This window comes from Macaca fascicularis, chromosome 5, assembly GCF_037993035.2.
Source record: "Macaca fascicularis isolate 582-1 chromosome 5, T2T-MFA8v1.1".
NCBI classification, from domain to species: Eukaryota; Metazoa; Chordata; class Mammalia; order Primates; family Cercopithecidae; genus Macaca; species Macaca fascicularis.
In genome coordinates, this window is record NC_088379.1 from 188,100,354 (window position 1) to 188,110,618 (window position 10,265).

At 47.5% G+C, this 10,265-nt stretch overlaps 1 protein-coding gene and 1 non-coding gene across 2 annotated transcripts; one reads left to right on the forward strand and one right to left on the reverse strand.

Annotated features, from left to right (window-relative positions):
• Positions 1-862: 862 nt before the first annotated feature.
• Positions 863-1,686, reverse strand: LOC102131262 (putative claudin-24). Its single transcript, XM_005556371.5, has one exon. It carries the CDS (start codon positions 1,661-1,663, stop codon positions 1,001-1,003), a length of 663 nt encoding a protein of 220 aa, XP_005556428.3. The 5' UTR covers positions 1,664-1,686; the 3' UTR covers positions 863-1,000.
• An 8,180-nt stretch (positions 1,687-9,866) lies between these two features.
• LOC123573809 (small nucleolar RNA U13) lies at positions 9,867-9,970 on the forward strand. Its single transcript, XR_006698541.2, has one exon. It is a non-coding gene; the product is annotated as a small nucleolar RNA U13 (small nucleolar RNA).
• Positions 9,971-10,265: the final 295 nt, after the last annotated feature.

Below are 10,265 nucleotides of genomic sequence, written 5' to 3' on the forward strand. Positions count from 1 at the left end.
TAAATCAATCTTATCAGAAATATCTCTACACCTTAACTCGGGCCTGTGTTTCAGAAATTCCTCAGGCTACATATACCACACAGCATTTGAAGCAATACCAAACTACATATCTAGTTTATTTAACTGCATGCCTTTCTGTCAGATTTACGCTTGTGTGCATAAACACTTTTTTCTTATATATACTTTCTAAGTCGAGGAAAGAGTTCAGCATTAGGACTCTGCAGGTTGGAGTCAGCATTTCTGTTTATTCACCACTAAAGTATATATCCCCATGTTAGTGATTTTTCATTGAACAAAGGAAAGTTTTTATTCAAATGACCTGACAATATCTGGATATTAAGAAAAATGTCTTTGGAATTGTTTTTCTTTTTTTAATACGAAGGTTTCGAGGGAAAGGACGAGAGAAGAGATTGGCCAGTATTTTAAATCTGAGAGTATCACGAGGTACTGAAAACTCTTCAGCCTCATAAAATCTTGTCGCACTGAGTGCCTGGTAATACCCTAAACACAAACCACTTCTGTTCAAAGAAGAAAAAAGTCGTTGCTGTGGAAATAACACTTTGGGGTTGGCTTAGCATGTGGCTTTGCTAAAGTAGAACACTTAAAATTTTCAGATTGTTAGTTTTTTTCTTTAGGAAACAGAAACTAATGATCATTTCTAACTACCAACAACAACAACAACAACAAAAGCTTTCTAATACAAAATTTACACATTAAAGCTTGAAACTGACTATACTGGACAGCCACCACATTAATTTCAATAACCAGATCAGTGAAGCTTGTTTCACTTCTACCTATATAATGCTTACCATAATCATTTTCTTTTAGATGAAATATTTTTCCTTCATTATTCTCTAGATTTTAGAGGGAAGTGGGTCTGCCTACTGTAGAGAAATAGTTACTGAATGAGAAAACGTGAGCATCACAGATTTAGCTACAAAACAAAGAGATCTTTGTCATCACGGTTGATATAGGATACATCTCTGGCCTCGTCGGAGTCTTACACTTGAGGATCTGCCGTCCCGTCTTCCAGGTAGGAACACTGAGTTTGTATTTGCGCCACTGCATAGTGGCCCGAAGCTAGGAGAGCGTGGCTGGAACAGGCTGCACAGTTGAGCAGACACCCTCCCAGTAGAAGAGAAAGTCCAGCAAACCAGCCCAGAAAGAGGGCCTCCCCAAACTCCCACCTGGGGACAAAGTCTGGGACATTCTCATCCCAGAACTCCTGAACTGTCTTGTGGGCAACCCAAGAGACAGGAACCAGGGCTGTGATTCCCGAGGCCCAGGACAGAACTCCTCCCAGGATCAGCAGTCGCCTCTTGAGATCTCTCTGACCCTCTCCAATTCTCAAACAGTCCAGGCCAAACCCAGAGACCAGCAGGCCCAGAAATCCCAGCCCGTTTGATAGAAACATTAAGATCCTGGAGACCCTGAGTTCAGCAGGCAAAGCCAGGAAGGAGTCAAAGTCCTTGCATTGCATTCCCACTTCCTCTTGGGTGACGCAGGTTTGCCAGAGTCCCATGGTCCAGTTTTCCATTTCATTTAAGTCCAGGTTGAGGTTCTTCCAGTGTGGCAAATAAGTTGTAATAATGGATAAAATCCATCCCAGGAAAGATAGTAAAAGCCCAACAGATTGCATCACTATTCTAAAGATTAAAGCCATTGCAACAAGTCTTAGGACTTTGCCACCCCTATAGGATCTGCTGTCTTTTGTGGTTGACGGTAATGTGACGATCTTGGTTCTATGCTGCCTGGAATATAAGCTGTGGTCATTAACTCTTTGGGCACTCTGAAATGCGTTTTTGTTCTTCTTGAATATAATGTTTCATGTAAAGGACGAAGGACTCTCTTAAAACTATGAGTTAGGCTTTCTGATAAGGACTTGATCTGTTACCTTCCAATTTGGTAAAATTATATCCCAATGCCTGATGATTATAAGTCTAAGGATGAACAAAGAAGGCTCTATGACCCCTCACCCTAAAATACAACAGAAATCTTTGTGCTTCAATATGGATTAATTAGATTTTAAGTGGTGATAAAAGGCCAGCTCTTTCTACAACAGGACTTCATTGTAAGAGCTGAATCTGAGATTTCAGGGATGCAAAACAAGGCCTTGTAAAGAAAGGTAGACTGTTTCCTATAATCTCTATTCTTCTCAGACTTCCTTAACCTACACAAGAGCCTGGCCCACATCCTCGAGTGTGGCAAGAGCTCAGTGGGACTTGGCAGGAAGGTTCCTCAGATTCCTTTGAAAAGTAGAGGCTGGCTTATGGGACTGATTAAAATGAAAAGGACTGAGGCTGATGGCGGGGGGTACTGGGTGAGGAAGGGAACGTCCCGGGAAGTTCCAGCATTCACTCTGTGGTTTTCTCCATCCTCGTTAAGGACTTGGAGGTAAAGCGTGATGTCTCAGCGTCCAGGGAGGTGTCTTTGTCCAGAGCTGAGCTGTCCCCTTGTCATTTCAGCAGCCTACGCAGAGCAACACCAGGCTTCAAGATTCCTGCCGGCCCCCAGACAAAAGTCTCTGGTACAAGCACAATAGCTACAATGGAGCTAAACTTTGAGGCTTCATCTTGTTTGTTTTTTTGGCTGAGGCCACACCTTGAGAGCATACTTCTGCAGAGGGTGACCCCTCAGAGAACACAGGGCCGGCCTCACAGGCCAGGACAAGAGGTCACCTGCCCCACATTCCCAGGGCTGCACCGTCTCCTCTCTGCATGGCCCCTGGGCATCCCGCACCCGCTCAGAGGAGATGAAATCAGATGGGCCCACAGGACATACAGGTTCCTAACGGTGGAGCCACTCCCCTGATGGGTTCTAACCTGGGGAAATAGAACCACTGCCCGTCATGTTGAACAGTGGAGTGTAGCCCAGGATCAGAGATGGTCTTTTATGGTGTCTCTAAATAGGAGATCGGAGAGACAGAACCTGGATCCCGAGGTATCCAAATTATTTTGGATAAGATTGCATAAGATTTAGATTTGAGGTGTTACTTTCTTCAGCTTTTCCCATCATCTTAAGTTTAAAAAGAAAAAACTATGCCACCAGATGAACTCTTCCTTCATTTTTACAAATTTTCCGAATTGCTGAGGCTATATTGGTGCCCACCATCCTGAAATAAGTCATTTCAGGACACATAGAGATACCCGGATCCAGAGGGCCGGAGACCTGTCTGGGCCTCATCACCAGTGCACAGGATATGGCAAGCTTGAGCTCTCTTGCAGGAGGCAGTCAGGGTGATGAAGGCCTGGGGAGCAGGTGTGAAAGATCATAGGGAGATGATTCTTAATATCACAGTGAAACGCTTTTTAAAAACCTAATGGAATCCCTGCTACAGGCGTCTAAGCCAAAGGTTATCACCTGCCAGGGTTATCACGGAGGGGATTTCTGCTGTGGTGGGCATTGGACCTGCATAACCTCTGAGCACCCTCCCAATTCATTTATTCTTCCAGCATTAAAAAATACGTTGTGGGCCAGACACGGTGGCTCACGCCGGTAATCCCAACACTTTTGGAGGCCGAGGCCGGCGGAACACGAGGTCAGGAGTTTGAGACCAGCCTGACCAACATAGTGAAACCCCGTTTCTACTAAAAATACAAAAATTAGCCAGGCATGGTGGCGCGTGCCTGTAGTCCCAGCTGCTGAGGAGGCTGAGGCAGGAGAATCGCTTGAACCGGGAGGCAGAGGTTGCCGTGAGCTGAGACATGCCACTGCCCTCCAGCCTGGGCAACAGAGGGAGACTGTTTAAAAAAAAAAAAAAAGGTGTGAGCCCCTCCTGCTGAGCAGGCACTGAGTGCTGGACAGTATGGATGCGACCCCTGCCCGGTCCCTATGGGGCTCACATTGGTACAAAGAGGCCATCAGGAAACAAGATAACTCAAAGAAGTCAAAGGAGCTGGGATATGAGTGTTCCAGGCAGAGACACGCAGCTGCAACAGCCCTGAGGCAGGAGTCTGCTTGGGCAGGAGCAGAAAGCATGAAGGTAGTCCGGATGGGGCTCCGGGAGGACTCCCACCCCCACATTTCAGTGCCTGAGTCAGCTGCTTCGGTCGCTCACAGAGTGCAGGTGCGGTGAAATTGGGCCAGCAGACATAATTACCACCACCTTGTTCAGGGTGTGGAGGGCTACATTGTCTCTGTTTGAAACTGTTCGTCTAAAGTATGGAGGTTTACACACATAGCTCAGAAACAGAGCTGGAGAAGTCAGCCAACTGAAGACTGAAGCTTAGGGTGAACACCATCCTAGTTTGCCCAGGATTGTCAGGATTTCAGCCCTGAAAGTCACACATCCTGAGAAATGCTTGGTCCGGGGCAAGGGTTGATAAACATCCCATAATAAGCCATCCCAAAACTTAGGTACTTAAAACAACAATCATATTTCTACTCTTTTTTTTTTTTTTTTTTTTTTGAGATGGAGTCTTGCTCTGTCACCCAGGCTGGAGTGCAGTGGCGTGATCTCAGCTCACTGCAACCTCCACCTTCCAGGTTAAAGAAATTCTCCTGCCTCAGCCTCCCGAGTAGCTGGAATTACAGGTACACACCATCACACCTGGTTAATTTTTGTATTTTTGGTAGAGACGGGAGTTCACCATGTTGTCCAGGCTGGTCTCGAACTCCTGACCTCAGGTGATCCAGCTGCCTCAGCCTCCCAAAGTGCTGGGATTACAGGCATGAGCCACTGTGCCCAGCTGGCAATTTCTATGTATTTTGCTCATGAATGTGCAGCTTGGGACTCAGCAGGGACCACTTGTCTCTGCTCCAGGCGGCATCAGCTCAACTGGGGGCTGGAGGGTCCCTTTCCAAGGTGGGTCACCCACATGGTGGCTGCCAGCAGAGAGCTCAGCTTCTGTCGTCATATAGGGCACAAAAAACACACAGACAAGGCCACCTCAAGCCAAATTGTAGCCAGATTGCTGCTGTAAGCGGCCTCACCTCATCGGCTGGCAACAGGAACCGTGGACCCTGGGTCCTGCAAGAGACGATTGAGGAAGGTCGAAGGCAGAGGCCCGAGAGGTCCAGCAAAAGCTTTGGATTCGAAGTCAGTGGAGAAGCCCAATCTTCCATTGTCAAAATGACCCTTTAAAAATCCCTTAAGCATGAGAGATCAATACACATCTCTCCCCAGGCCCCGCTCGCTGGGGTCTTCTCTGGCAATGGGCCAGGTTACTCCGGGTCCACAGTTTGAGCACAAAATGAAGAAGTCGGCTTGGTTTGGGATCTTGCAGGAAGATTATCTGCTGAATCTGAAGGCCGCAGAATCCAGAGAGGAGGGCACTGGGAACGCCGGGACACCACAGGCTTCCCCGCCTCCCCTCCGCAGCACCCAGCAGTGCTGCCAGGAAGAGCCGCCCTTCCTCCGAGCCGGCGCCGGCCTCCCTGGCACTCTGATAAATAGGTGAAGATGAGGGGTTCCTTTATCTGATTAAAAGAAAATCTATGGGTTATTTTTTCTTGATTTTTCTTTCTTTCTTTCTTTTTTCTTGGAGATAAGAGTTTTGCTCTTGTTGCCCAGGCTGCAGTGCAGATCTCGGCTCACCGCAACCTCTGCCTCTGGGGTTCAAGCGATTCTCATGCCTCAGCCTCCCGTTTTCTTAATATTTCTTTCCCTACTAAATAGTAATTCACGCTATTAATACTATTGACCTTATTATTAAGGACAAGACAACGATGTTACCCTCACAACCCCCACAGCACAATACCTTGTATCTACTATGTGTTCAACAAATATTTGTCTAATAAATTCATTAGAAGGATCCTTCTAAATGATAATAAAGTAAATACAGAACGTCACACTATAGATGTCATTCCCATTGCCAGTACCCTTTCATCATGGTGACAAAATCAGCTGTCCTGGAGCGTCTGAGCATGAGGAGTGGGAGAGGAAATATTGCTGAAGCCTCACGAGTTGGCGAACAAGAGCATCCCCTTCCAGAAGGGCATCAAGAATGACATCTCTTAGGTGCGGGAAAAAGACTAGAAGGCTAAAGGCCCCCCAAAATATTCACCAGGTGCTAGAAATGGATGCTTTTTCTTTTCCTTGTTTTGATTATTTTTATATTCTAAATGTTCTACAAAGACTGTGCAGGACCCTGATAAGAAAAAAAAAAAAAAAAGATGTAAAAGAAAAAAAGATGATCTGCTGGACAAAATTAACTTTCTTTTGTCAGATCATAATAATAGGTAACAATTATCTAGAGCCTTCTACATACCAGGCACTGTTCTGAGACTTTAACATGGATTATCTCATTGAATCCTCACAATCATACAAAGGGGGTAGATACTAGGTGCATCACTATTTTACAGACGATAGGGCTAAGCACAGTGGGGCAAGTCATGGGGTCATTTACAGAGCCATGAAGGCAGCACCTCAGTTCCTTTACCAGTGATATGGTTTGGCTGTGTCCCCACTCGGATCTCATCTTGAATTCCCACGTGTTGTGGGAGGGGCCTGGTGGGAGGTACTGAATCATGGGGGCAGATCTTTCCCATGCTGTTCTCGTGATAGTTAACAAGTCTCACGAGATCCTATGGTTCTATAAGTGGGAGTTTCCCTGCACAGGCTCTCACTCTCTTTGCCTGCTGCCATCCATGTAAGATGTGACTTGCTTCTCCTTGCCTTCTGCCATGATTGTGAGGCTTCCCCAGCCACATGGAACTGTAAGTCCATTAAGCCCCTTTTGTAAATTGCTCAGTCTGAGGTATGTCATTATCAGTAGCATGAAAGTGGACTAATACCCCAGAGCACAGAGGTACCTGGGCCTGGACCTCTAAGTCTATACTGTACAGTGTTGTTCCAAGCAGAGCTTCTGCATGGAAACCACCTGAGGAGCTTATCCAGCTCGACTTTCGGGTTCCCCCCTCCCCTGCCTGCAGTGTGCTGCTAAATGTTTAACAGCGACTCTCAGGTTGGTAGCCCTGGATTACAGCCTCTACCAATTTCCATGATGGAAATACTCTCACCATGGCCAATTCCAGGCTACCAGTGTGGAATCACTGAGTATGCAGTGAGTTAGGAAGAGATAATACAGTCATATAATGGTGACTATAGCAATGGGGACACATGCTGAGAAATGGGTCATTAGGGAATTTTTGTCATTGTGCAAACGTCACAGAGTGGACTTACACAAACCTAGATGCTCTAGCCTCCTCCCCCCGAGGCTGTATGGTATGGCCTATCGCTCCTAGGCTGCAAACCTATACAGCGGATTACTATACTGAGGACTGCAGGCAGTCATAACACAATAGGGATTTGCATATCTAAACATAGAAAAGATGCAGTGGAGGCCAGTTGTGGTGGCTCACACCTGTAATCCCAGCACTTTGGGAGGCCGAGGTGGGCGGATCACCTGAGGTCAGAAGTTCAAGATCAGCCTGGCCAACATGGTGAGACCCCATCTCCACTAAAAATACAAAAATTTTAGCCATGCATGGTGGTGTATGCCTGTAATCTCAGCTACTAGGGAGGCTGAGGCAGGAGAATCACTTGAACCTGAGAGGCAGAGGTTGCAATGAGCTGAGATTGCACCACTACACTCCAACCTGGGTGACAGAGCCAGACTCTTGTCTCAAAAAATAAAAGAAAAAAAAAAGAAAAAAGATGCAGTGGAAATGCAGTATTAAAATCTTACTGCACTGCCATATACACAGTCTGCCGTTGACTGAAACATCAATATATTACGTGAGGCTATCTAGATACAATAGTTGTAGGTAACCTCAAGAACATAGATAATAGCAAAATAATGAGGAAGGGATATGTTTGGAGTGTTCATTTGCTTGTCATATCATTTATAAGTTTATATAATTCAATTTTCAGTGATGGCTGTGTTTAACAACCAACTCCCAGAATTCTTGAAAAGTTGACAGCCTCTGGAGGCCGTGTGAGACAGGTCCTGCAAATCCCCGTGACAAGCAGAGACACTGCACATCCTGGGGAGGGTCCCGGGAGCTGGGGGCAGGATTCTGCAGGTCAGCAAGCCCCTCCAGCACTTCTCTCACACGCTGAGGCTTGTGAGTTTGAGAACTGGACCATCTGGCTTTGCTGCCTGGAGCACAGGTCTGAGACCCCTCGGAATCCTCAGCCAAGCCCAGCCACACCGCAGATGCCCAGCCACACCGCTGATGCCCAGCCACACCGCTGATGCCCAGGCACACTGCAGATACCCAGCCACACCGCTGATGCCCAGCCACACTGCAGATGCCCAGTCACACCGCTGATGCCCAGCCACACCGCTGATGCCCAGTCACACCGCAGATGTCCAGCCACACCACTGATGCCCAGCCACACTGCTGATACCCAGCCACACTGCAGATGCCCAGGCACACCACTGATGCCTAGCCACACTGCTGATGCCCAGCCACACCGCTGATGCCCAGGCACACTGCTGATGCCCAGTGCCCAGGCACACCGCTGATGCCCAGGCACACCACTGATGCCCAGCCACACCGCTGATACCCAGCCACACTGCAGATGCCCAGCCACACCGCTGATGTGCAGTCACACCGCTGATGCCCAGCGCCCAGGCACACCACTGATGCCCAGCCACACTGCAGATGCCCAGCCACACCGCTGATGCATAGCCACACTGCTGATGCCCAGCACCCAGGCACACTGCTGATGTGCAGCCACACCACTGATGCCCAAGCACACCGCAGATGCCCAGCCACACCGCTGATGCCCAGGCACACCACTGATGCCCAGCCTTCAGGCCATGGAGGAGGCAGAAGAGCAAGCTGGTCTGGATTTTGCCAACCCACCTCCGGTGGTGCCTACCTCTTGATTTTTGCTGTTTCACTCAAGTGACTTGTCTGAAATATAGAGTGGTCCCTTATGTCTTTCTGTTCCAATCCTCCAAACACTACCAGCTTGGCCTACAGACATTTAGGATGTGGTGGTTAAAAATATATATTGCTTTTAGATTTATGGCACTTACCAGTTACTTGAATTGATGTATTTAATTTTGTCATTACCAGCCAATCTATTAGTTGAATGCTCCTGAAGCTTTCATCAAAGCATTTGGGGAAAGAAAAAAGAATTTTAAAAAAGTCCAAGTTCTTGCCCATTGGAGGAAAAAAAAAAAAAACCAACCAGAGACTCTAAGGAAAAAATATATAAACAAGTATAAACTCGTACTTATCTGGAAACTGGGACTTTAAACTTGCAGGCAGTAGTGGCTTCCTACATCAGAGGATCTTTAGGGAACCACCAGCAGAAAGTTCCTCCCCGTGGCCTGACACGTTTTGCCCAGGACATTCAGGGGTGAATGGAATGGAAGAAGGTGGTGGAAGGGGTTCCGCCCAGCAGACCATCGCCAGGACAGATCTGGAGGGGTGTGTGCAGACCCCTGCAGAAGGCCCCATGCTGCTGCCCAATAGCTCCCAGTCCAGAGGGTGGGGGTCTGAAGACATAGGCAGGATGTGTTGCCTCCACATAATTACTCTGCTGTGAGTGACTCCGGGGTGCCCTCAGTCCGATTCAGGTGACGGCATTTAAGAGAGGAAGGAGGGGAACCCTAGTCAATATTCACTTGATCTCTGCCTGTGTGTACACTGGCAAGGAGGAATGTGTGGATTTCCAGGAGCAGGAAACAAACCCTTTTCATAGCTGAGTGGGTGGAGGTGGAGTGTTTCTGAAAGCCTAGTTATCTCGTGTCTCTGTCTTCTGAGGCCCTAACTGAGATTTTATGCCAAACTGTCAAGGTACTAATGCCTAAGAAATAACAGGAGACATCGGCTCTCGGTAGTGAAGGGAACATCCTGTCATGCAACAACCAAGGGACAGAGGCCAGGATAACGCGTCTCAGTCTGTTCTGTGCTACTATAATGGAATACTTAAGACTAGGTAATTTACCGGAAATGTATTTGGCAGGATCCTTTTGTAGTTTGTGAGCATGATGATTGGGTGTTCACACGCATGCGTGAGATGTGCCACCCTCAAACCTTGTTACAATGTCAGCACATTAACCGTCTGATCTGAAGAAAAAAAGAAAGAAAAAGAAATGTATTTGGCTCACAGTTCTGGAGGCTGGCAAGTCCAAGAGCATGGCATTGGCATCTGGTGAGGGCCTCAGTGCTGCGTCATGCCATGGCTCAAGGCAGAAGGGCAAGAAAGGATGAGAGTGAGGGGGCAAAAGGGACCCAAACTCACTTTTTTAACCACCCACTCTCACGCTCACTCACTCCCAAGACAAAAGCATTAAGTCCTCCCTGAGTACAGAGCCCTTTTGACCTAATACCTCTTAAAAGGCCCCACCTCTAAACACTGAGGA